The 27,921-nt window shown below is 39.8% G+C and overlaps 1 protein-coding gene across 2 annotated transcripts in view; it reads right to left on the bottom strand.

The window, feature by feature from the left end:
* Positions 1–9,116: 9,116 nt before the first annotated feature.
* Positions 9,117–27,921, bottom strand: part of ERLIN1 (ER lipid raft associated 1) — a 145,507-nt gene continuing 126,702 nt past the window's right edge. For both annotated transcript variants that reach the window (XM_053692156.1, XM_053692157.1), the window contains exon 12: positions 9,117–9,752. In XM_053692156.1, coding sequence (XP_053548131.1) covers positions 9,570–9,752 — 183 coding nt within the window. In that variant the 3' untranslated portion in view covers positions 9,117–9,569. The remainder of the gene's footprint in view (positions 9,753–27,921) is intronic.

Raw genomic sequence — 27,921 nt, 5'->3', positions numbered from 1 at the left:
TGACTGGGGATTGTGGGAAGAATACTTGAAGCTTTGCTGGGGTGTTCTTTGCCTCCACCTGGTGGCCAGGAGTTGAATTCCCACTAGTAATTGAATGTATTTGTGGACTCTCCATGCCTTTGGAAAGAAATAGTTTGTTTCCACTACAGACAATATTTACTTTTATATATAAAGAAAAAGGGATTTCTAATAACTTCCCCAAACCAAATACTTTATGTTAAACCACAAGGCTTAAAACAAACATTTGTTGGTATCAAAGCAAAAATAGTTGTTTGTGAGAATAAATCTCATACGATGAGATAAAAACTCTCTATGTTTCTTCCTTGGAAAATCCCAAAATGTTATTAACTCTTTTTATGCCCTCTTCTTAATCTAATACTGTATATAATGATCGCATGTCAGCTGTTACTAGGAACCAGTTTGAGTTCCATGTTATATCTTGCAATATTTGGATAAGATTAAATCTTATCTTAAAGATAGTACAAGTTTCTGTAACAATAGTTTGTAAAAACAAACCACATATAAGGATAAGTTAGCTTTTACTGAACCTATGCCAGTTCTGTTCCAGGCCCTCTTTGAGAAGATTTAATTTTCTTACTAAATCCTGGGTTGGGTACTTTTTAAAGATTTTATATATATATATATATATATATATATATATATATATATATATATATATATATACATACATACACATATGGGATGTGCACTCTCACTTCCGTATCGTCTGCCAGGGTGCTAGTGGATATTGATAATAGCAATGAAAGAAACTTGCACGCTCTGGTACTTTTCAACAACTCTTTACTGTGACGTGTAACGTTTCGGGGATAATGTATCGTCTGAGGAAGGGGATACATTATCCCCAAAACGTTACACAGTCACAGTAAAGATTTGTTGAAACGTACCAGCGAGTGCAAGTTTCTTTCATTACTATTACATATATATATACTCAGTATATATGTGTATCAGTAAATGTCCTTTTAATCCACTATTTGAATTTTCAATGCACTATGCCGCTTTACTTAAGCAAACTAAGCATTCTGGTTTCCATGGTAACTATAGGAAGTGACATGACTGTCTATGACACTCATTGCAATGTTCCATGGAAACCCATTTGTTGTAATGAGTAAAAATCTGTTTTAAGCCTTGTGGTTTAACAAAGTATTTGATTTGGGGAAGTTTTTTAGAAATTAATTTTTCTTTATTTATATATATATATATAAATATATATATATATATATATATATATATATATATATATATATATATATATATATATAAATATTGTCTGTAGTGGAAACAAACTCTGTATTATTCTGAAATTGTACGTTACATATGAGAAACGAGAAACATCTTCCTATAAATACACGCAGGTCTACGCTTTACACATCACCTGATGAAGAGGCGTGTACCATGAAACACATAATTGAGCTTGTGTATGAAGCCTCCATCCTGCGTTGGTCCTGCAACCACTTGCTTTTATCACGGACATTGTTTTACCATCCTTTTTAAGTATTGTTATTTTTTTAACACTATATTGTACTTTGTATATTCGTATGACTATTAAAGTCTAGTAGTAACATGATATGGAGTCAATATTCATTCCACATATTTTCAAGCGCTGTTTGTTATATCTCTGTTTGAAGAAACAAGTTGGTTTTATTCTGTGATAATTTTTCGAAACAGCTGCTTAAATATTATATATTTGGTACCAATTGTTTGTTATTAAAAGTAAAATATTAGTGAACTTTATTTGGCAGATATATCTAATTGTACTACTGCCTAAACTGGGCACGCTCTTTGGTATACATTACCTATTGTTCTTTAGTAGGATATGCTGCTAATAATGTTCCAAACATAAAAAAACACTATGAAGTCCACTCTTGAAAATCTACTGTGCATAAGGGGTTTCATACTGGTTTTAAAATACCTCCTACCACTAAACGTTCTGAATAGTTTGTGTGTTCACATTTCTCAAGCAGAAACTTGCTGTATGACATATCAATATTTGTAATAACTACATTAAAGGGACACTAAACTCAAATTTTTTTCTTTCATGATTCAGATAGAGCATGCAATTTTAAGCAACTTTCTAATTTACTTCTATTATCAATTTTTCTTCATTATCTTGCTATCTTTATTTAAAAAGCAGGCATGTGATGCATATGAGCCGGCCCATTTTTGGTTGACAACCTGGGTTATGCTTGCTTATTAATGGGCAAATGTAAGCCTCCAATAACCAAGCACTATCCATGGTGATGAACCTAAAATGGGCTGGCTGCTAAGATTTTACATTCCTGCTTTTAAAATAAAGAGATAAAGAGAACGAAGAAAAATTGATAATAGGAGTAAATTAGAAAGTTGCTTAAAATGTCATGCTCTATCTGAATCATAAAGAAAAAAATTGGGTTCAGTGTCCCTTAAAGAAATAAATCCGGAACTACATATGTATCAGCTATAACATTTAAAGATCATTATTAAAGGGATACTAAATCCAAATTTCTTCTTTCATGATTCACATAGGAGTAAATTAGAAAGTTGCTAAAAAATTGCATGCTCTATAATCATTTTTTCTTTGTTCTCTTGGCATCTTTATTTGAAAAAGCAGGAACGTAAGCTTAGAAGCCGGCCCATTTTTGGTTCAGCAACCTGGGTAGTGCTTGCTGAATGGTGGCTACATTTAGCCACCAATCAGCAAGCACTACACAGGTGCTGAAAATGGGCCTGCTTCTAAGCTTACATTCCTGCTTTTTCAAATAAAGATGCCAAGAGAACAAAGAAAAAATGATAATAGGAGTAAATTAGAAAGTTGTTTAAAATTGCATGTTCTATGTGAACTATGAAAGAAAAAAAAAAATAGGATTTAGTATTCCTTTAATCAATCATACATTTACAGACTGCCATCTACAGGTGAAAAGACAGAGTACATGCATATAACAGATGCATATATGACAGACACTGGACTATTTACAACCCTTTCCTATTTTTAGTTTATATGTTGAATGAGATTGGTTATATAGTTGATGAGATTGGTTATATAGTTGATGAGATTGGTTATATAGTTGATGAGATTGGTTACACAGTTTCTGAGGTTGAACTAAGTGGGGTGGTCAAGCAGATAAGCAACATACGCGCACAAAACAGTGATCTGGCAATTTCAGGGCTATCACACATCTTGGGGTACTGTAACTTGAACTGCTGCTGGCCTCCAAAATGTTTACTTTAACCAGATAAGCTCATAAAATCTTGAATGAACATTTAATTTACTTTTAGTATTATCTTTATTTTTTAGGATGTCATTCAATTACAGAAACACACACACACTTCTGGGTAACAAAATAATTGCTTTATTTCACGTCTTATTCAAAAAGTATTCATTGCATATAAATGTTTAATTCCAATGTACAGGTGACACTGAACAGTATAAAACAAGGGCAGGCATTTGGAAATGGGCAAGTAAGAGGCATCTGAGGCAGATTCAATACAATCCTGTAACAATGCTGAGCATAGCTGTTATAAATCACCTCTTGTCTGGAGAAACGATCAATGCAGCATTAAAGATCACACATTTTCTGGCGTAATGTAGTGCAAGTCCATTTGGAGCACACACAGTTTAAAAATGCATTGAAGACCAACTCTGTATATAACTTTAAAACCAAACAATACCTCAATATAATAGAGGAATCCATTCAACATCACTCACCCAAAACTCTGGATGCCTGATTTTAGAGAGGAAAAAAAGACTGTTTTTAACATTGTACATTTTGAATTTACATAAAAAAACAAACTAACAAAAAAAACAAAAAAAAACTTTACTTTTAGTTTACCCAGATTTATTCTCATTTTACATTTTCTGAACTCTTTCATCAATAAATTCTGAGTTAAATAATATATGAGTGGATTTGGGCACACCCCCCACCAAGAATCTACTGCACTGTATGTCTCTGGCTTCATAGCTTTTTCTGTAAGGGTAGGCAGAGAGTTAAAATAAATGATGAATGCTTTGTTAGCTGACATAAAAACCTTTACAATAGCTTTAAAATGGATGATAAATAACTGCAATGTATTCAAAGCTTAGCAGCATGTGTATGCAAAAGGTCCCTCGTCACTTATAAAAATATATAATCAAAAGTATAGTTTACCACCCAGTTAGGCGCCTTCCTACTTGCATTGGTAACGACCCTTCAGGTTTTTTATTTTGTTCAAGAGGGGTGTGGGGCGCTGTAAAACCAATCAGATGTTGCACTATATGGTCCATTGTCTTTAAAGGGAAATAAAAAACAAAACTTTCCTTTCATGATTCAGATAGAGCATTCATGGTTCAACAACATTCCAATTTACGTCCATTACCAATTTTACTTCATTCACTTGGGATCCTTCATTAAAGGAGCAAAATGCACTTCTGGGAGCTAGTTGAACACATTGGCAAGCCAATGACAAGAGACATATATATGCACACACCAATCAGAAGCTCTCAGCTCCTGAGCCTACCTAGGTATACTTTTCAACAAAGGATACCAAGTGAACAAAGCATATTAGTATATTGGAAAGTTGTTTAAAAATTGTGCTCTCTATCTTAATCATAAAATAAAAAAAAATTGTTCTGTAAACTATATTAAAGGGACATGAAACCCAAAGTAGTAAATCACAATGGCGGCTAGTAAATGGGAAAAGAAGGGACCTTATGGGTCGCTAAACTATACACAGAAACACCTTTAACAGGGCAGTAAACCTTTTAAATTGCACTACTTTTACAAAACAGGGTCTCTGCATTAGTCCTGAGCTTATGGATACGAATAAACCAGCTCCGACTCCTGAGCAGAGAAAAAAACAGAATTTATGTTTACCTGATAAATTTCTTTCTCCAACGGTGTGTCCGGTCCACGGCGTCATCCTTACTTGTGGGATATTCTCTTCCCCAACAGGAAATGGCAAAGAGCCCAGCAAAGCTGGTCACATGATCCCTCCTAGGCTCCGCCTACCCCAGTCATTCGACCGACGTTAAGGAGGAATATTTGCATAGGAGAAACCATATGGTACCGTGGTGACTGTAGTTAAAGAAAATAAATTATCAGACCTGATTAAAAAACCAGGGCGGGCCGTGGACCGGACACACCGTTGGAGAAAGAAATTTATCAGGTAAACATAAATTCTGTTTTCTCCAACATAGGTGTGTCCGGTCCACGGCGTCATCCTTACTTGTGGGAACCAATACCAAAGCTTTAGGACACGGATGAAGGGAGGGAGCAAATCAGGTCACCTAAATGGAAGGCACCACGGCTTGCAAAACCTTTCTCCCAAAAATAGCCTCAGAAGAAGCAAAAGTATCAAACTTGTAAAATTTGGTAAAAGTGTGCAGTGAAGACCAAGTCGCTGCCCTACATATCTGATCAACAGAAGCCTCGTTCTTGAAGGCCCATGTGGAAGCCACAGCCCTAGTGGAATGAGCTGTGATTCTTTCGGGAGGCTGCCGTTGTTAATAATGAATCGATTTAGCCCAGAAATGTCTACAGTCTAAATAAGCCCTTGTGAAGCCCTTATTTACGATCGTAATAAACATGGCTTACCGGATCCCATAGGGAAAATGACAGCTTCCAGCATTACATCGTCTTGTTAGAATGTGTCATACCTCAAGCAGCAAGGGACTGCACACTGTTCCCCCAACTGAAGTTAATTGCTCTCAACAGTCCTGTGTGGAACAGCCATGGATTTTAGTTACGGTTGCTAAAATCATTTTCCTCATACAAACAGAAATCTTCATCTCTTTTCTGTTTCTGAGTAAATAGTACATACCAGCACTATTTCAAAATAACAAACTCTTGATTGAATAATAAAAAACTACAGTTAAACACTAAAAAACTCTAAGCCATCTCCGTGGAGATGTTGCCTGTACAACGGCAAAGAGAATGACTGGGGTAGGCGGAGCCTAGGAGGGATCATGTGACCAGCTTTGCTGGGCTCTTTGCCATTTCCTGTTGGGGAAGAGAATATCCCACAAGTAAGGATGACGCCGTGGACCGGACACACCTATGTTGGAGAAATAAACAAATATTAACAACTCAATCACTCAAGAACTGCAAACACGCCAGGATTTCAGTGCATCTCTACTGAAGCTCATCTGGCAAATCAGTTTAATATATTTCTTAAGCAGAGAAATATTTACCTTTTGCCTATTGAGAATTATGGTTTACTATTTCTGAAAAACAAGCAGGTCTTATTAACCAGAGTTCTAATGATCTGCAAAATATCGTAAAACAACAAAACTGCAGGAATATGAAAAAGTGTCAGCGTTTGTGTAATAAAAAAGGTAAAACCACTGTCATTTATTTGTTTTAAAACTCTGAGCAATGAAGGGGGAAAACATATGCACCTTAAAGGGACACGAAACTCAAATGTTCTTTCATGATTCAGCTACAGCATAACACATCTGTTATCTAATTTGCTTGGTTCTCTTGGTATTCTTTGTTGAAAGGATACCTAGCTAGAGGAGCTAGCTGCTGATTGGTGGCTGGACATAGATGTCTCTTGTGATTGGTTAACCAATGTATTCAGCTAGCTTCCAGTAGTGCATTGCTGCACCTTCAATAAAGGATACTAAGAGAATGAAGCAAAATTGATAATAGAAGTGAATCGAGAAGTTGTTTAAAATGGTATGCTCTATCTGAATCATGAAATAATTTTTTGGGTTTTATGTCCCTTTTAATTTTTTACGTACAATACTATCTTGGTAGAAGATGGTAGAGGAGCTGCTGTACAGAACAAACCGTCCCCCTTTAGTATTTGTTACAAAAGTGCAGAATAAAAAGCTTAAATACCTTTCACGATCTGTAAAATAAAATAAAATCAAACCCCCTTTACCCCCTCATTTACCTTGGGTGTCCTCCACATGCTACTTTATACTCGCTACTCTGCAGAGGCTGTTGAAAGGCAGCGCCCTCAAGATAAAAGAAGACACGAGAGTTACAACTTCTGATTGGCTGCACTGCTCTGCTTTTGGAAGAGGACAGGAACTGGCTGTCTAGTAGGGAGTAGGACATGTAAGGTAAGTGGGGGTTAAGGGGTACTGATTGTATCAAATATTCTATTATGATTTGTTATAAATAGAAGTGATGTATTCAACTTTTTATTTTGCAATTTTAAAGTAACAGATTGTGTGTCTCTTTAAATAACATTAAAGCCCTGTTTTATTCTGTGCATCAAAATGGGGTATTTTAAAATGTATTTCAGTATCTTCTCTTCCTTTAATGCTGTAGCTGCTGAAGTTGTCCTGATCAGGCAGTGAGCAATTTATCTATAGTAATCAGCTGTGCACAAACATGCATTTCCTCTAAGTTTCAATTAGACTTTAACAGGTTGTAATTTAACCCTTTAATGCTAAAATGTTTAATACAATTATTGCTGCTCTTTTTAGCCTAATGCCCCATTAATTTAATTGTTTGGGGCAGCCACAAATTGTAAAGAATGAGTCTCTGTAAACCGAAAATATAGTATTCCATGTATGAATAACCAGCATATAACTATAAACAATCAGTTCTAAAAATACAAAGAAACAACACTTTAATCCATTAAATAGTTATCTAGACATGACAAATATTTTCCTTAATACAGTGACTTTCCTTAGAGAACATTTTTTTTTTTTTTTTACTTTTAAAACAAAAAAACAGGGCTAAAACTGAGCCCCCAAAAAAGTAACACCCCCACTAAAAAAAAGAATAATCAAGAAATCAATTAAAGAAGGAATAAAGAGGATAAAAATTACCAAAGACCAAAGGGAATATTTAGAGCCTATATACATGTTAGATAAACTACTGTGGATTTTTGTAAAAACAAAACAAACAAAAAAAAAAAATAAAAAAAAAAAAATGAAAGAATGAAATGAAAGAATTTATATGCTATTTTGGTACAGTCTGCATCAGTGCTGTCTGCGTGTAGTAAAAAAGGACTCCACCAGTGTTTAAGAAGTTAGGATTTGTTCTGTCTATACCAATGAGCTGACAATAACTTTTCTAGAATTAGAATGTTAAAGGGACATGAAACCTACATTTTTCTTTCATGATTTAGATAGAGCATGCCATTTTAAACAACATTCCAATTTACTTCTATTATCTCATTGGCTTCATTCTCTTGAGACCCTTTGTAGAAAAACCATATATAAATAGGCTCAGTAGCTGCTTATTGGTGGCTGTACATAGATGCCTCGTGTGATTGGCTCACCCATGTGCTGTCTTCAACAAGGGATATCTAAAGAATGAAGCAAGTTAGATATTAGAAGTAAATTAGAATGCTGTTTAAAATTGTATTCTTTATCTGAAAAAATTTGGGTTTTATGTACCTTTAAGTCATAACAGCACAAGAGCATCCCACCTTTTCTAGGTTCAGATGACAGTTATGGCAGATTATTTTTAAGCCTAAACAACAGAATTAAAACTCTGTACCAATACCTCTTCAATCCGGTACCACTCATTTAACTTGAATTCTATGTTCCATCTGCTCAGCTAAAATCACATATTTATACATAGGTAGCTTCAGCCAATTACAATGTTCATTGTTACTTCATCAAAAAAAAAAGTGGCAAGTTGCAACATCATAATGTTGATAACAGAGGCAGTGAATGGGTTAAGCAAATGTCATACAGTAAAACTGACAAAGTGATACACAATGATGAATAAGATTTACAAGCACTTTCATACACACACAAGCCCTTATGGGTGTTGCCAGTAAGATAATACGAATATTCTTTCTTAATCTGTATAACAGATTGATCACATGTTTCGGTTTAACCAATAGGAACAAAGTATGTTTTTTTTTTTTGTTTTTTTTTTTAAATGGAGGATTACTTAGCATCCCTGATTAAGGCTTTTGGAGAAATGCGTCGGATGCTTTTTTTTTTTAAACATGTGGAAATAAAGATGATTTATTTTAGTGTAGTGCCAGTTGTTTTAAATAGGACGTCATATAAAGGCATCTCCCTACTTCAGTTTTTACTGAAGTGAACCTTGCTGGTGGCGTTATAGTGCGACTTTCGCTTAACCCCTTCACTACTGCTGTTAAGCAAGACCAATATAGAACTAAAATTTACTGACATAAAAAAAAAAACTTCAAAAACATAATAGAAATATGCTGCTTCAAGTTTAGTAGTTTATATTGCCACAATTTTAAAACAAAGCATTTTTAATAAAGAAAATCTAACACACATTCACAGGTCGTTTGGTAACATATGATTTCGGTGTGTATGACAAGGCTGTAGTATTCTAGGCAAAACCTAGTGCGGTTGCTTATTCAAATCTAGCACAAACACAAACAATAAACCAAACTTTTCCAAACAAATAGCCCAAACTGCAGGCTAAAATCTTAAACCTCAAAATCAATTAGTGAAAGTGAATAACCAATTGGCAGCTTAATAAAGAGAGGGAATGAAAACAATAAAAATGCAGTGCAGCACAAGAGGGTAGATGGCAGTTTGCATGGTCATTGGTTCTTCTCCAGACCAGCGCTGTGCTCTTTTGGGACGTTTGCCAACATCAAATCCTGTTTAATCGGTAACATGGTTTTTGGTCTAGTTGAGACGTTTATGCTTTTCGGCTTTTGCGACCCTCTGTTTTGCCCGTTCTTTCTTCTTGATGCTCTATAGAAGGTTTGAAGGAGAAGGAATCCAGGAACATACTAGGGATATCAGTGCCAAAGTAAACTTTGCTGTTGGCGGAGATGGCCTGATATTTCATGAGTTCCAGATACTCAGGTGTCAGCTTTGCCTGCAGAGAAAGCGTAAGAGAGGAAACACATTGAATATGGAAGCAGATAAATCCTGTGTTCACTTATGCCACTGGATTCTACTCTTTTTTTGTTTAAGATCTGTCCTTACTTTTGTCCTTAGCAGAATAAATAGATAAGGTGAGATCTAGGTTTAAAAATGGCAGCGCAATTACAATATAGAAACTAGGTGGAATTGAGAAAACCAAACACTTTCCAATTAAAAGGGACATGATTCCCAAATGTTAAAGCAGTTGAAACTGATGCAGCATATCAGTAAAAAGCCGACTAGAAAATATCACCTGAACATCTCTATGTATAAAAAACTAAATTTATGCTTACCTGCTAAATTTATTTATTTCCGGATATGGAGAGTCCACGACGTCATCAATTACTAGTGGGAATATCACTCCTGGCCAGCAGGAGGCGGCAAAGAGCACCACAGCAAAGCTGTTAAGTGTCACTCCCCCACCCACAATCCCCAGTCATTCGACCGAAAGGAAAATGGAAAAAGGAATAACACAAAGGTTTAGGTGCCTGAGATTAAGCAAAAAAATAACTCTCAAATTTAAGGGTGGAGTCGTGGACTCTCCATATCCGGAAATTAATACATTTATCAGGTAAGCATAAATTTTATTTTCTTTCCTAAGATATGGAGCGTCCACAACGACATCAATTACTAGTGGGAACCAAAACCCAAGCTAGAGGACAAAGATGACTAGGGAGGAAAAACAAGACAGGCAGACCTAAACAGAAGGCACCACAGCTTGAAGAACCTTTCTCCCAAAAGAGGCCTCAGCCGAGGCAAAAGTATCACATTTGGAAAATTTGGAAAAAGTATGCAGAGAGGACCAAGTTGCAGCCTTACAAATTTGTTCCACAGAAGCTTAATTTTTAAAAGCCCAAGAAGGAGACAGCCCTTGTGGAAAGAGCTGTAATTCTCTCAGGAGCCTGCTGGCCAGCAGTCTCATAAACCAAACAAATTATACTTCTCAACCAGAGGGAAAGAAGTAGCAGTAGCTTTCTGACCTTTACACTTTCCAAAGAAACAAACAAACAGGGCAGAGGACTGGCGAAAATCCTTAGTAGCCTGTAGGTAGAACTTTAGAGCATGCATAACATCCAAGTTGTGCAACAAACGTTCCTTATGAGAGGAAGGATTAGGACATAGAGAAGGAACAACAATTTCCTGATTAATATTTCTATCCAAAACCACTTTAGGAAGAAACTCCAACTTAGTACGAAGAACCGCCTTATCAGCATGAAAAATAAGGTAAGGCAAATAACACTGCAAAGCTGAGAGTTCCAAGACTCTCTGAGCATAAGAGATAGCAATAAGAAACAAAACCTTCCACCTCACTACCTGTCCCCTTGACCCCATCCCCTCACAGCTACTCCCCTCCCTCTCTTCTACCCTCACCCCCATACTCACACACATTTTCAACCTCTCCCTCAGCACTGGTATATTTCCCTCATCTCTAAAACATGCACTGGTCACACCTATCCTCAAAAAAACCTTCCCTCGATCCAACCTCCCCTTCCAACTACCGCCCTATTTCTCTACTCCCTCTTGCCTCAAAGCTCCTCGAAAAGCTAGTTTATGCACGTCTATCCCATTTCCTTACACTAAACTCTCTTCTTGACCCACTGCAATCTGGATTTCGTTCCCATCACTCTACAGAGACAGCAATTGTTAAGGTTACCAATGACCTACTTACAGCAAAATCCAAAGGCCACTTCTCTCTGCTTATCCTCCTTGACCGGTCTGCAGCCTTTGACACTGTTGACCACCCTCTTCTGCTCCAAACCCTCCAATCCTTCGGCATCTGTGACACAGCTCTCTTGTGGTTCTCTTCCTACCTGACTAACCGTACATTTAGTGTAGCCTTCTCCAGAGCATCCTCTGCCCCATTACCACTTTCTGTTGGGGTACCTCAAGGCTCTGTCCTTGGTCCCCTTCTCTTTTCAATCTACACGTCATCACTAGGTTCCTTAATAAAGTCCCATGGGTTTCAATACCATTTGTATGCCGATGACACCCAAATCTACCTCTCTGCACCAGACCTACCTCCTTCCTTACTAACCCGTGTCACTGTCTTTCTCACATCTCATCTTGGATGTCCTCTCACTACCTTAAGCTAAATCTCTCCTAAACTGAACTCCTTATTTTTCCCCCTTCTTCCAATGTCTCCACCCCCAAAATTTCTATAACTATTGATAATTCCATCATTACCCCTACCCTGCACGCCCGATGTCTTGGGGTCACACTTGACTCAGATCTTTCCTTCACTCCTCACATTCAGTCCTTGGCTAAAGCCTGCCGCTTCCACCTTAAAAACATCGCTAAAATTAGACATTTTCTTACACAAGATACAACCAAGATTTTAATCCACTCTCTCATCCTTTCCCGCCTCGACTACTGCAACTCTGTCCTCTCTGGTCTACCTAGCTGCCGCATAGCTCCATTACAATCCATTATGAATGCCTCTGCCAGGCTCATCTTCCTTACTCGTCGCTCTTCATCTGCTGCACCTCTCTGCCAATCCCTTCACTGGCTTCCTCTTGCCTCTAGGATTAAACATAAAATCCTCACCCTGACATATAAAGCTCTCAACTGCACTGCGCCCCCCTACATCTCAGAACTTGTCTCTAGATACTCTCCCTCCCGTCCCCTTCGATCAGCTCAGGATCTCCTCCTCTCCTCCTCTCTTGTTACTTCCTCACATTCACGTTTACAGGACTTCTCCAGACTGGCCCCCATCTTGTGGAATTCCCTGCCTCGCTCCATAAGACTCTCCCCTAGTTTTAACAGCTTCAAGCACTCCCTAAAAACTCTACTATTCAGGGATGCATACAACCAACACTAACCTTTCCTAACTCCATTGCTTTCCCCTTGAACCCCTTAGAATGTAAGCCTATGGGCCCAGCTGTTTACAGATCGCTTCATAAGAGCCGACTACAACAGTGAAACTCTCGGCAGGGCCCTCTACCCACTTGACCACTTCAAAAGCTATCCTGTACACCGACTATGTTTACAGCGCTGCAGAATCTGTTGGCGCGCTACAAATACCCGATAATAATAATAATAATAATAATAATAATAATAATAAAGATAACAACTTAATATCTATGGAATGCAATGGCTCAAACGGAGCCTGCTGCAAAACTTTAAGAACAAGGTTAAGGCTCCAAGGAGGAGCAACTGATTTAAACATAGGCCTGATTCTAACCGGGCCCTGTAACAAAATCAAAATTTATGCTTACCTGATAAATTTCTTTATTTCTTGACACGATGAGTCCACCGATCATCTAATTACTATTGTGAATATCACTTCTGCCTAGCAGGAGGCGGCAAAGAGCACCACAGCAACACTGTTAAATATCACCTCCCTTCCCTCCAACCCTAGTCATTCGACCGAAGTAAAGGAGAGAAAGGAAGCAAAATGGTGCAGAGGTGTCTGAAGTTTATAATATACTAACAACCTGTCTAAAGAACAGGGAGGGCCGTGGACTCATTGTGTCAAGAAAGAAAGAAATTTATAAGGTAAGCATAGATTTTAATTTCTTTCTAATGACACGATGAGTCCACGGATCATCTAATTACTATTGGGAATCAATACCCAAGTTAGAGTACACAGATGATAAGGGAGGGACAAGACAGGGAACCTAAATGGAAGGCACCACTGCTTGAAGAACCTTTCCTCTTCCTGAGGCCGCTTTTGGGGGAAACAGCCATCGTAGAATGAGCCGTAACTCTCTCAGGAGGCTGGTGTCCTTCAGTTGCATAGGCAAAGCGAATAATACTCTTCAGCCACAAAGAAAGAGAAGTAGTCATAGCTTTCTGTCCCTTACGTTTCCCAGAAAATACCACAAACAGAGCAGAAGACTGAGGAAAATCCTTAGTCGCCTGTAAATAGAATTTTAGTGCACAAACCACGTCCAGATTGTGCAGAAGTCGTTCCTTCTGAGAAGAAGGATTAGGACACAAAGAAGGAACAACAATCTCCTGATTAATGTTCCGGTCAGAAAGGAGAAACCCTAACTTGGTACGTAAAACTACCTTATCCGAATGAAAAATAAGGTAAGGAGACTCATACTGTAATGCCGAGAGCTCTGACACTTTACGAGCAGAAGAAATAGCAACAAGAAACAAAACTTTCCAAGATAACAACTTAATATCTAAGGAATGCATAGGTTCAAACGGAGCCCCTTGAAGAACCTTAAGAACTAAATTAAGACTCCAGGGAGGAGTAACTGGTTTGAACACAGGCCTGATCCTGAGCAAGGCCTGAAAAAACAATTGTATGTCCGGTACGTCCGCCAGACGTTTATTTAACTAAATAGACAAGGCAGATATTTGACCCTTTAGGGAACTTGCCGATAACCCCTTCTCCAAACCTTCTTGGAGAAAGGACAGAATTCTAGGAATCCTAACTCTACTCCAAGTGTAACCCTTGGATTCACACCAATACAGATATTTACACCATATCTTATGGTAAATCTATCTAGTCACAGGTTTACGATCCTGAATCATGGTCTCAATGACCGATTCTGAAAAACATAATTTATGTAAGAACTTACCTGATAAATTCATTTCTTTCATATTAGCAAGAGTCCATGAGCTAGTGACGTATGGGATATACATTCCTACCAGGAGGGGCAAAGTTTCCCAAACCTTAAAATGCCTATAAATACACCCCTCACCACACCCACAATTCAGTTTAACGAATAGCCAAGAAGTGGGGTGATAAGAAAAAAGTGCGAAAGCATATAAAATAAGGAATTGGAATAATTGTGCTTTATACAAAAAATCATAACCACCACAAAAAAGGGCGGGCCTCATGGACTCTTGCTAATATGAAAGAAATGAATTTATCAGGTAAGTTCTTACATAAATTATGTTTTCTTTCATGTAATTAGCAAGAGTCCATGAGCTAGTGACGTATGGGATAATGACTACCCAAGATGTGGATCTTTCCACACAAGAGTCACTAGAGAGGGAGGGATAAAATAAAGACAGCCAATTCCTGCTGAAAATAATCCACACCCAAAATAAAGTTTAATGAAAAACATAAGCAGAAGATTCAAACTGAAACCGCTGCCTGAAGTACTTTTCTACCAAAAACTGCTTCAGAAGAAGAAAATACAACAAAATGGTAGAATTTGGTAAAGGTATGCAAAGAGAACCAAGTTGCCACTTTGCAAATCTGATCAACCGAAGCTTCATTCCTAAACGCCCAGGAAGTAGAAACTGACCTAGTAGAATGAGCTGTAATCCTATGAGGCGGAGTCTTACCCGACTCAAAATAGGCAAGATGAAATAAAGATTTCAACCAAGATGCCAAAGAAATGGCAGAAGTTTTCTGGCCTTTCTAAAACCGGAAAAGATAACAAATAAACCAGAAGTCTTTCGGAAAGACTTAATAGCTTCAACATAATATTTCAAAGCTCTAATAACATCCAAAGAATGCAACGATTTCTCCTTAGAATTCTTAGGATTAGGACATAATGAAGGAACCACAATGTCTCTACTAATGTTGTTGGAATTCACAACTTAGGTAAAAATTCAAAAGAAGTTCGCAACACCGCCTTATCCTGATGAAAAAATCAGAAAAGGAGACTCACAAGAAAGAGCAGATAATTCAGAAACTCTTCTGGCAGAAGAGATGGCCAAAAGGAACAAAACTTTCCAAGAAAGTAATTTAATATCCAATGAATGCATAGGTTCAAATGGAGGAGCTTGAAGAGCCCCCAGAACCAAATTCAAACTCCAAGGAGGAGAAATTGACTTAATGACAGGCTTTATACGAACCAAAGCTTGTACAAAACAATGAATATCAGGAAGAATAGCAATCTTTCTGTTGAAAAAGAACAGAAAGAGCAGAGATTTGACCTTTCAAGGAACTTGCGGACAAACCCTTATCTAAACCATCCTGAAGAAATTGTAATATTCTCGGTATTCTAAAAGAATGCCAAGAAAAATGATGAGAAAGACACCAAGAAATATAAGTCTTCCAGACTCTATAATATATCTCTCTGGATACAGATTTACGAGCCTGTAACATAGTATTAATCACAGAGTCAGAGAAACCTCTTTGACCAAGAATCAAGCGTTCAATCTCCATACCTTTAAATTTAAGGATTTCAGATCCTGATGGAAAAAAAGGACCTTGAGACAAAAGGTCTGGTCTTAACGGAAGAGTACACGGTTGGCAAGAGGCCATCCGGACAAGATCCTCATACCAAAACCTGTGAGGCCATGCCGGAGCTACCAGCAGAACAACGAGCATTCCTTCAGAATCTTGGAGATTACTCTTGGAAGAAGAACTAGAGGCGGAAAGATATAGGCAGGATGATACTTCCAAGGAAGTGAAAATGCATCCACTGCCTCCGCCTGAGGATCCCGGGATCTGGACAGATACCTGGGAAGTTTCTTGTTTAGATGAGAAGCCATCAGATCTATTTCTGGAAGTTCCCACATTTGAACAATCTGAAGAAATACCTCTGGGTGAAGAGACCATTCGCCCGGATGCAACGTTTGGCGACTGAGATAATCCGCTTTCCAATTGTCCATACCTGGGATATAAACCGCAGAGATTAGACAGGAGCTGGATTCCGCCCAAACCAAAATTCGAGATACTTCTTTCATAGCCAGAGGACTGTGAGTCCCTCCTTGATGATTGATGTATGCCACAGATGTGACATTGTCTTATCTGAAAACAAATGAACAACTCTCTCTTCGGAAGAGGCCAAGACTGAAGAGCTCTGAAAATTGCACGGAGTTCCAAAATATTGATCGGAAATCTCACCTCCTGAGATTCCCAAACCCCTTGTGCCGTCAGATACCCCCATACAGCTCCCCAACCTGTAAAACTAGCATCTGTTGAGATTACAGTCCAGGTCGGAAGAACAAAGAAGCCCCCTGAACTAAACGATGGTGATCTGTCCACCATGTCAGAGAGTGTCATAAAATCGGTTTAAAGATATTAATTGAGATATCTTTGAGTAATCCCTGCACCATTGGTTCAGCATACAGAGCTGAAGAGGTCGCATGTAAAAACGAGCAAAGGAGATCGCATCTGATGCGGCAGTCCTAAGACCCAACATTTCCATGCATAAGGCTACCAAAGGGAATGATTGTGACTGAAGGTTTTGACAAGCTGATATCAATGTTAAACTTCTCTTGACTGACAAGGACAGAGTCATAGACACTGAATTTATCTAGAAACCTAAAAAGGTTACCCTTGTCTGAGGAATCAATGAACTGATTGGTAAATTGATCCTCCAACCATGAACTTGAAGAAACAACACAAGTCGATTCGTATGAGATTCTACGAAAATGAGAAGACTGAGCAAGTACCAAGATATCGTCCAAATAAGGAAATACCAAAACCCTATTCTCTGAATACAGAAAGAAGGGCACCGAGAACCTTTGAAAAAAATTCTTGGAACTGAGGCTAGGCCAAACGGTAGAGCCACAAAACTGGTAATGCTTGTCTAAAAAGAGAATCTCAGACACTAAAAGTAATCTGGATGAATCGGAATATGCAGATACACATCCTGTAAATCTATTGTAGACATATAATGCCCTTGCTAAACAAAAGGCAGGATAGTCCTACAGTAACCATCTTGAATGTTGGTATCCTAACATAACGATTCAATAATGATAGATCCAGAACTGGTCTGAAGGAATTGACCTTCTTTGGTACAATGAAGAGATAAAATAAAACCCCAGCCCCTGTTCCAGAACTGGAACTGGCATAAATACTCCAGCCAACTCTAGATCTGAAACACATTTCAGAAATGCTGAGCCTTGCTGTGTTAACTGGGACACGGGAAAGAAAAGAATCTCTTAGCAGGAGGCCTTAACTTGAAGCCAATTCTGTACCTTTCTGAAACAATGTTTCTGAAACCAGAGATTAAGAACGGAATTGATCCAAATTTCTTTGAAGAAAACGTAATCTGCCCCATACCAGCTGAGCTGGAATAAGGGCCGCACCTTCATAGGTACTTAGGAGCTGGCTATAGGTTTCTATAAAGCTCGGATATATTCCAAACTGGAAATAGTTTCCAAACTGATACCGCTCCTGAGGATGAAGGATCAGGCTTTTGTTCCTTGTTGTGAGGAAAGGAACGAAATGATTATTTACCCTGAAAGAAAGGGAAAGCAAAGTTGACTTAGAAGACATGACAGTATTCCAAGTTTAATCCATAAAGCTTTTCTAGCTAAAATAGCTAGAGACATATACCTGACATCAACTCTAATGATATCAAAAGATGGTATCACCAATAAAATTATTAGCATGTTATAGAATAATAATAATGCTATAAAATTATGATCTGTTACTTGTTGCGCTAAAGCTTCTAACCAAAAAGTTGAAGCTGCAGCAACATCCGCTAAAAATATAGCAGGTCTAAGAAGATTACCTGAACATAAGTAAGCTTTTCTTAGAAAGGATTCAATTTTCCTATCTAAAGGATCCTTAAATGAAGTACTATCTGCCATAGGAATAGTAGTACATTAGCAGGAGTAGAGACAGCCCCATAACCTTAGGGATTTTTGTCCCAAAAAACTCTAATCTGTCAGATGGCACAGGATATAATTTGCTTAAACGTCTAGAAGGAGTAAATAAATTACCCAAATTATTCCATTCCCTGGAAATTACTTCAGAAATAGCATCAGGGAGATAAAACACCTCTGGAATAACTACCTTATTTAAACGTTTACATTTAGTATCAAGAGGACCAGAATCCTCTATTTCTAATGCAAATAACACTTCTTTAAGTAAAGAACGAATAAATTCCATCTTGGACAAATACAAAGATTTATCAGCATCAAAATGATGATGTTCATTTAAAAATTCATCTGAAAAAAAGAGAAGTTTTAAAAGACTTTTATGTATACTAGAAGGAGAAATAACAGACATAGCCTTCTTAATGGATTTAAAATAAATAAAATCTCTTATGTTATCAGGAACACTCTGAAAATTAGATGTTGACGGAACAGCAACAGGTAATGTAACAGTACTAAAGGAAATTTTATCTGCATTAATAAGTTTGACATGACATGCAATACAAATAACAGCTGGAGAAACAGATACCAAAAGTTTATAGCAGACTTAGCTTGGTAGCTCCAGCACTGTGCAGTGATTTTCCTGTAGTAACTTCTGACTCAGTTGCAACGTGGAACATCTTGCAATATGTAAAAGAAAAAAACAACATATAAAGCAAAATTGATCAAATTCCTTAAATGACAGTTTCAGGAATGGGAAAAAAATGCCAGTGAACAAGCTTCTAGCAACCAGAAGCAATAAATAATGAGACTTAAATAATGTGGAGACAAAAATGACGCCCAAATTTTTTAGCGCCAAAAAAGACGCCCACATTATCTGGCGCCTAAATGCTTTTGGCGCCAAAAATGACGCCACATCCGGAACGCCGACATTTTTGGCGCAAAATAACGTCAAAGAATGACGCAACTTCCGACGACACGTATGACGCCGGAAACGGAAATAGAATTTTTGCGCCAAAAAAGTCCGCGCCAAAAATGACGCAATAAAATGAAGCATTTTCAGCCCCCGCGAGCCTAACAGCCCACAGGGAAAAAGTCAAATTTTAAGGTAAAATATGTTAAATTAAAATGCATTATCCCAAATATGAAACTGACTGTCTGAAAAATAAGGAAAGTTGAACATTCTGAGTCAAGGCAAATAAATGTTTGAATACATATATTTAGAACTTTATAAACAAAGTGCCCAACCATAGCTAGGAGTGTCACAGAAAATAAGACTTACTTACCCCAGGACACTCATCTACATATAGCAGATAGCCAAACCAGTACTGAAACGAGAATCAGCAGAGGTAATGGTATATATAAGAGTATATCGTCGATCTGAAAAGGGAGGTAAGAGATGAATCTCTACGACCGATAACAGAGAACCTATGAAATAGACCCCGTAGAAGGAGATCACTGCATTCAAATAGGCAATACTCTCTTCACATCCCTCTGACATTCACTGCACGCTGAGAGGAAAACCGGGCTCCAACTTGCTGCGGAGCGCATATCAACGTAGAATCTAGCACAAACTTACTTCACCACCTCCATCGGAGGCAAAGTTTGTAAAACTGAATTGTGGGTGTGGTGAGGGGTGTATTTATAGGCATTTTAAGGTTTGGGAAACTTTGCCCCTCCTGGTAGGAATGTATATCCCATACGTCACTAGCTCATGGACTCTTGCTAATTACATGAAAGAAATCCACAATTGGATAAAATTAAGCGTTCAATCTAAAAGCAGTCAGCTTCAGAAAAACTAGAATTGAATGAAGGAAGGGCCCTTGAAGTAGAAGGTTCTTCAACGGAAGTCTCCAAGGTGGACAAGATGACATGTCCAATAGATCTGCATACCAAATCCTGCAAGGCCACGCCGGTGCAATGAGGATCACCAACGCCCTCTACTGCTTGATTCGAGCAATGACCCGAGGTAGGAGAGCGAACGGAGGAAATAGGTATGCAAGACTGAAATTCCAAGGTACTGCCTGAGGGTCCCTTGACCTCGACCCGTACCTTGGAAGCTTGGCATTCTGTCGAGATGCTATGAGATCCAATTCCGGCTGACCCCATTTGAGAATCAGGCTGGAAAACACTTACGGATGGAGTTCCCACTCCCCCGGGTGAAAGGTCTGCCTGCTCAGGAAATCGGCTTCCCAGTTGTCCACTCCTGGGATGTGGATTGCTGACAAACAGCAATTTTGGGTCTCCGCCCACTGAATTATCTTGGCTACCTCTGTCATGGCCAAGGAACTCTGCGTTCCTCCCTGATGGTTGATGTAATCCACAGAAGTTATGTTGTCCGACTGGAACCTGATGAACCGGGCCAAGGCTAACTGAGGCCAGGCCAGAAGAGCATTGAAGATTGCTCTCAGCTCCAGAATGTTTATAGGCAGAACAGACTCCGACTGAGTCAAAGTTCCCTAAGCCTTTAGAGAGCCCCAGACTGCTCCCCATCCCAGAAGACTGGTGTCTATTGTCACAATCATCCAAGAGGGTTTGCGAAAGCAGGTTCCCTGGAAGAGATGATCCTGAGACAACCACCAAAGAAGAGAATCCCTTGTCTCCTGCTCTAGCTGTATTCGTGGAGACAGATCCGCATAATCTCCGTTCCACTGTCCATTGCCGCTACCATCAGACCGATTACCTCCATGTATGAGCCACTGATGGCCAGGGAGAGGACTTAAGCGCTAGGCAAGAATCGAAAATCTTTGATTTCCTAACTTCTGACAGAAAATTACTCTGACGTCCCTTTTGTTTGTTTCTCTTATCCTGAGGGCGGAAATGGCCCTTTCCTCCCGTAATGTCAGAAATTATTTCTGTCAAACCCAGTCCAAACAAGGTCTTTCCCTTGTAAGGAATCGGCAAAACTTTAGACTTAGATGACACATTCGCAGACCAAGATTTTAACCATAAAAGCTTTGCGGGATAACACAGCAAAACACAAAATCTTTGCTCCCAGTTTAAATAACCTATAGGAAAGCATCCGTAATAAAGGAATTGGCCAAATTAAGGACCTTTATCCTATCTTGGATCTCCTCAAGGGGAGTGTCTGTCCTAATAGAATCAGACAACTCATCAAACCAGTATGCCGCAGCACTAATGACGGTAGCAATGCACACTGCAGGTTGCCATTGTAAACCCTGGTGTACATACATCTTTTTGAGTAATCCCTCCAATTTTTTGTCCATAGGATCCTTAAAAGCACAACTATCCTCTATGGGGATAGTAGTCCTCTTAGCGAGAATGGAAATTGTTCCTTCCTCCTTGGGTACTGTTTGCCAAGACTCCTTGATAGAGTCCACTATGGAAAACATCTTCTTAAATATAGGGGATAGAGAAAAAGGAATACCTGGTTTCTCCCATTCCTTAGCAATGATCTCAGTAGCTCGATCTGGTACAGGAAAAACCTCCACCATGGAAGGTACATCAAAATATTTGTTTAGCTTACTGGATTTTTTAGGATTAACTACGACCATGGTGTCGTTGTCGTACTGAGTAGCTAAAACCTCCTTAAGCAACAGACGGAGGTGTTCTAGCTTAAACCTGATACAACTTCAGTATCCGCAGGAGGAATTACACTGTCAGAATCTGAGATTTCCCCCTCAGATGCTACCAAAGTATCCAACCCTAGTCATTCGACCGAAGTAAAGGAGAGAAAGGAAGCAAAATGGTGCAGAGGTGTCTGAATTTTATAATATACTAACAACCTGTCTAAAGAACAGGGAGGGCCGTGGACTCATTGTGTCAAGAAAGAAAGAAAGAAATTTATAAGGTAAGCATAGATTTTAATTTCTTTCTAATGACACGATGAGTCCACGGATCATCTAATTACTATTGGGAATCAATACCCAAGCTAGAGTACACAGATGATAAGGGAGGGACAAGACAGGGAACCTAAATGGAAGGCACCACTGCTTGAAGAACCTTTCCTCTTCCTGAGGCCGCTTTTGGGGGAAACAGCCATCGTAGAATGAGCCGTAACTCTCTCAGGAGGCTGGTGTCCTTCAGTTGCATAGGCAAAGCGAATAATACTCTTCAGCCACAAAGAAAGAGAAGTAGTCATAGCTTTCTGTCCCTTACGTTTCCCAGAAAATACCACAAACAGAGCAGAAGACTGAGGAAAATCCTTAGTCGCCTGTAAATAGAATTTTAGTGCACAAACCACGTCCAGATTGTGCAGAAGTCGTTCCTTCTGAGAAGAAGGATTAGGACACAAAGAAGGAACAACAATCTCCTGATTAATGTTCCGGTCAGAAAGGAGAAACCCTAACTTGGTACGTAAAACTACCTTATCCGAATGAAAAATAAGGTAAGGAGACTCATACTGTAATGCAGAGAGCTCTGACACTTTACGAGCAGAAGAAATAGCAACAAGAAACAAAACTTTCCAAGATAACAACTTAATATCTAAGGAATGCATAGGTTCAAACGGAGCCCCTTGAAGAACCTTAAGAACTAAATTAAGACTCCAGGGAGGAGTAACTGGTTTGAACACAGGCCTGATCCTGAGCAAGGCCTGAAAAAACAAATTGTATGTCCGGTACGTCCGCCAGACGTTTATTTAACTAAATAGACAAGGCAGATATTTGACCCTTTAGGGAACTTGCCGATAACCCCTTCTCCAAACCTTCTTGGAGAAAGGACAGAATTCTAGGAATCCTAACTCTACTCCAAGTGTAACCCTTGGATTCACACCAATACAGATATTTACACCATATCTTATGGTAAATCTATCTAGTCACAGGTTTACGATCCTGAATCATGGTCTCAATGACCGATTCTGAAAATCCACAATTGGATAAAATTAAGCGTTCAATCTAAAAGCAGTCAGCTTCAGAAAAACTAGAATTGAATGAAGGAAGGGCCCTTGAAGTAGAAGGTTCTTCAACGGAAGTCTCCAAGGTGGACAAGATGACATGTCCAATAGATCTGCATACCAAATCCTGCAAGGCCACGCCGGTGCAATGAGGATCACCAACGCCCTCTACTGCTTGATTCGAGCAATGACCCGAGGTAGGAGAGCGAACGGAGGAAATAGGTATGCAAGACTGAAATTCTAAGGTACTGCCTGAGGGTCCCTTGACCTCGACCCGTACCTTGGAAGCTTGGCATTCTGTCGAGATGCTATGAGATCCAATTCCGGCTGACCCCATTTGAGAATCAGGCTGGAAAACACTTACGGATGGAGTTCCCACTCCCCCGGGTGAAAGGTCTGCCTGCTCAGGAAATCGGCTTCCCAGTTGTCCACTCCTGGGATGTGGATTGCTGACAAACAGCAATTTTGGGTCTCCGCCCACTGAATTATCTTGGCTACCTCTGTCATGGCCAAGGAACTCTGCGTTCCTCCCTGATGGTTGATGTAATCCACAGAAGTTATGTTGTCCGACTGGAACCTGATGAACCGGGCCAAGGCTAACTGAGGCCAGGCCAGAAGAGCATTGAAGATTGCTCTCAGCTCCAGAATGTTTATAGGCAGAACAGACTCCGACTGAGTCAAAGTTCCCTAAGCCTTTAGAGAGCCCCAGACTGCTCCCCATCCCAGAAGACTGGTGTCTATTGTCACAATCATCCAAGAGGGTTTGCGAAAGCAGGTTCCATGGAAGAGATGATCCTGAGACAACCACCAAAGAAGAGAATCCCTTGTCTCCTGCTCTAGCTGTATTCGTGGAGACAGATCCGCATAATCTCCGTTCCACTGTCCATTGCCGCTACCATCAGACCGATTACCTCCATGTATGAGCCACTGATGGCCAGGGAGAGGACTTAAGCGCTAGGCAAGAATCGAAAATCTTTGATTTCCTAACTTCTGACAGAAAATTACTCTGACGTCCCTTTTGTTTGTTTCTCTTATCCTGAGGGCGGAAATGGCCCTTTCCTCCCGTAATGTCAGAAATTATTTCTGTCAAACCCAGTCCAAACAAGGTCTTTCCCTTGTAAGGAATCGGCAAAACTTTAGACTTAGATGACACATTCGCAGACCAAGATTTTAACCATAAAAGCTTTGCGGGATAACACAGCAAAACACAAAATCTTTGCTCCCAGTTTAAATAACCTATAGGAAAGCATCCGTAATAAAGGAATTGGCCAAATTAAGGACCTTTATCCTATCTTGGATCTCCTCAAGGGGAGTGTCTGTCCTAATAGAATCAGACAACTCATCAAACCAGTATGCCGCAGCACTAATGACGGTAGCAATGCACACTGCAGGTTGCCATTGTAAACCCTGGTGTATATACATCTTTTTGAGTAACCCCTCCAATTTTTTGTCCATAGGATCCTTAAAAGCACAACTATCCTCTATGGGGATAGTAGTCCTCTTAGCGAGAATGGAAATTGTTCCTTCCTCCTTGGGTACTGTTTGCCAAGACTCCTTGATAGAGTCCACTATGGAAAACATCTTCTTAAATATAGGGGATAGAGAAAAAGGAATACCTGGTTTCTCCCATTCCTTAGCAATGATCTCAGTAGCTCGATCTGGTACAGGAAAAACCTCCACCATGGAAGGTACATCAAAATATTTGTTTAGCTTACTGGATTTTTTAGGATTAACTACGACCATGGTGTCGCTGTCGTACTGAGTAGCTAAAACCTCCTTAAGCAACAGACGGAGGTGTTCTAGCTTAAACCTGATACAACTTCAGTATCCGCAGGAGGAATTACACTGTCAGAATCTGAGATTTCCCCCTCAGATGCTACCAAAGTATCCTCCTCCTCAGGCTTCTGGGAGGGGGCATTCGAAATAGCAACAACTTACGGAATGTTTATTATTCCTCTTGTGCTTTCATAGCAGCATGGAAAAAGCAGACAACACATCAGAAACCGCAGAGGACATGAGAGAAGCGATGTCTTGCAACGTAACTCCAGGAGGAGTTAGAGAGGAAGAGCAGGGCACTGCATGTGTGGGCGATACAAGGTGGGACGCTTAAGGAGAAAGCTGTGGCATATATTGAACATTGCCAGACTCCTGAACAGCATCCGCCTTAGACAATGTTGGCTCAGAAAAAAGTCTATCCCTATAATTTAAAGTTCTCTCAATACATGAGGAACAGAAAGGGATTGGTGGTTCCACATTGGCATCAAAACATAAAGAACAAGTGACATTTTGCAGGGCCTCTTGGTCCATTCTGACTCACAATGGAACAAATTACCAAATAAAAAGTTTTTTCAATAAAATGTAAAACAGAAAAAACGTTACTGTCTCTTTAAATTTTAAAACGTAACTTTTTTTTTATTTCTTTTTGTAGTAAGGACTAAATAGTGCTACACAAGTACTGTTGATCACCTCTACACCTCAGCTTAGCTTTGCTGAGGTGCCTACCTGCCCTGATGACACCGGCTGGAATTCCCCTCAGCAAAACATCCGGAACTCTGCTTGCACAACAATGAAATGCTGTCCGGTCCTAAAAATGCATGCCTTGAGCTTAAATATGCGTTATCCTGACAGACTGCTAATCTGGTCACCGGAAGTGAAAGCAAAGTTGTGCGCAACACAAAGTGCCGCCACAGTTAGCTCCGCCCATCGTGGGCGTCTAAAAATGAATCTCCCGGTCGTCATAATTTAAAGTCAAGCCGCCAGGAGAAGTGAAACCACAATAAAACTGAGACTTATCTTCCTCAGCCTCAGTGCCTGCATAATACACTGCCTACACAAGTCTCCTCAAATATACAGGAGAATATAAGTGTCCCATAATGAATAAAGTGCCCAAACTTTTTCTGAGTCCTTTTATTTTCTAGCCCTAGAAAAAATAAAGCCAGCAATTACCTCATAAATCTGCCAGGCAGCAAGGCAGCTCACTAGGTTTGAGAGGTCTTCTCCCTCACATGGACCTGTGGAAAAAGAGATAAAGACAGTAATCTTACTCAGGCTTTCAGAATTAGGGCAGCATAAACTACATGGGAGGCGCAGTGAGAATTATGTCCCACAAGTTCCCATTGCTCTAAAGCCACCACTGCTCTACTGAAGAGACTGATATGGACTACGGCTACACCCTAGAACAAAGCAGCACAATCTTGCACTACTTAAAAAATAGTAAAAGATTCTTCAAGCAAGATTTTATTAACACCTAACTTCACCACTTCCTTGCTCTAACGTAGGCAAAGAGAATGACTGGGGTTGGAGGGAAGGGAGGTGATATTTAACAGCTTTGCTGTGGTGCTCTTTGCCGCCTCCTGCTGGGCAGGAGTGATATTCCCAATAGTAATTAAATGATCCGTGGACTCATTGTGTCATTAGAAAGAAATAGATAATGCAGAAATCTGACCCTTCAAAGAACTGACTGACAATACTTTCTCCAGACCTTCCTGGAGAAAGGACAAAATCATAGGAATCCGGACCTTACCTTTATTGGTGTGAATCCAAAGGATACTCTTGGATTATTTACGCCATACCTTATGGTAAATTTTCCTGGTAACAGGCTTGCGAGCCTGGATCATAGTCTCAATAACTGACTCCGAAAAACCACGCTTAGACAGAACTAAGCGTTCAATCTCCAAGCAGTCAGCTTCAGAGAAACCAGATTTGGATGGAGGAATGGACCCCGAGTTAGAAGGTCCTTCACCAGAGGCAACGTACAAGGTGGCAGAGATGACATCTTTACTAGATCTGCATACCAAATCCTGCGAGGCCATGTAGGAGCTATTTGAATCACAGACGCTCTCTCCTGTTTTATACGAGCAATGACTCGTGGAAGGAGCGAAAATGGAGGAAACAGGTATGCTAGACTGAAATCCCAAGGAACCGCCAGAGCATCTATCAGGGCGGCCTGTGGATCTCTTGACCTTGAACGATACCTTGGAAGTTTGGCGTTCTGCCGAGATGACATTAGATCCAACTCGGGCACCCCCCATTTGAGGGTTGACCAGGAGAACACCTCCGGATGAAGAGCCCACTCACCGGGATGAAATGAGTGTCTGCTCAGGAAATCCGCTTTCCAGTTGACCACTCCTGGAATCAATTGTGAGTTTCCGTCCACTTAACAATCCGAGTAACTTCCTTCATGGCTAAGGAACTCAGAGTTCCTCCCTGGTGGTTGATTTAAGCCACTGAGGTGATGTTGTCCGATTGGAACCTGATAAACCGGGCTAAGGACAACTGAGGCAAAGTCATCAGAGCATTGTAAATCGCTCTTAACTCCAAGATGTTTATGGGGAGAGCAGACTTCTCCCGAGTACAAAGTCCCTGCCCCTTTAATGAAACCCAGACTGCTCCACAGCCCAGCAGGCTGACGTCCGTGGTCACAATCACCCAGAAAGGTCTCCGGAAGCATGTGCCCTGAGACAGATGCTCCTGAGAAAGCCACCCCTGGAGAGTCTCTTGTCGACTGATCTAGAACGATCCTCTGAGACAGATCCAAATGGTCTCCGTTCCATTGGCTTAGAATGCTTAACTGCAGAGCTCTCAAATGGAATCGAGCAAAGGGAATGATGTCCATGGAAGCGACCATCAGACCAATTACCTCCATACATTGAGCCACTGATGGCCAAAACAGACTGTAGAGAGGCAAGAGGAAAGAAATTTGTATTTTCTGACCTCTGTCAGAAATTTTTTCATAGATAGGGAATCTATTATGGTCCCCAAGAAAACCACCCTTGTAGCTGGAACAAGGGAACTCTTTTCCAGA

The sequence above is a fragment of the Bombina bombina genome, chromosome 9 (genome assembly GCF_027579735.1).
Source record: "Bombina bombina isolate aBomBom1 chromosome 9, aBomBom1.pri, whole genome shotgun sequence".
In the NCBI taxonomy this organism is placed as follows: domain Eukaryota; kingdom Metazoa; phylum Chordata; class Amphibia; order Anura; family Bombinatoridae; genus Bombina; species Bombina bombina.
This window is presented reverse-complemented; position numbering and strand designations above follow the sequence as displayed.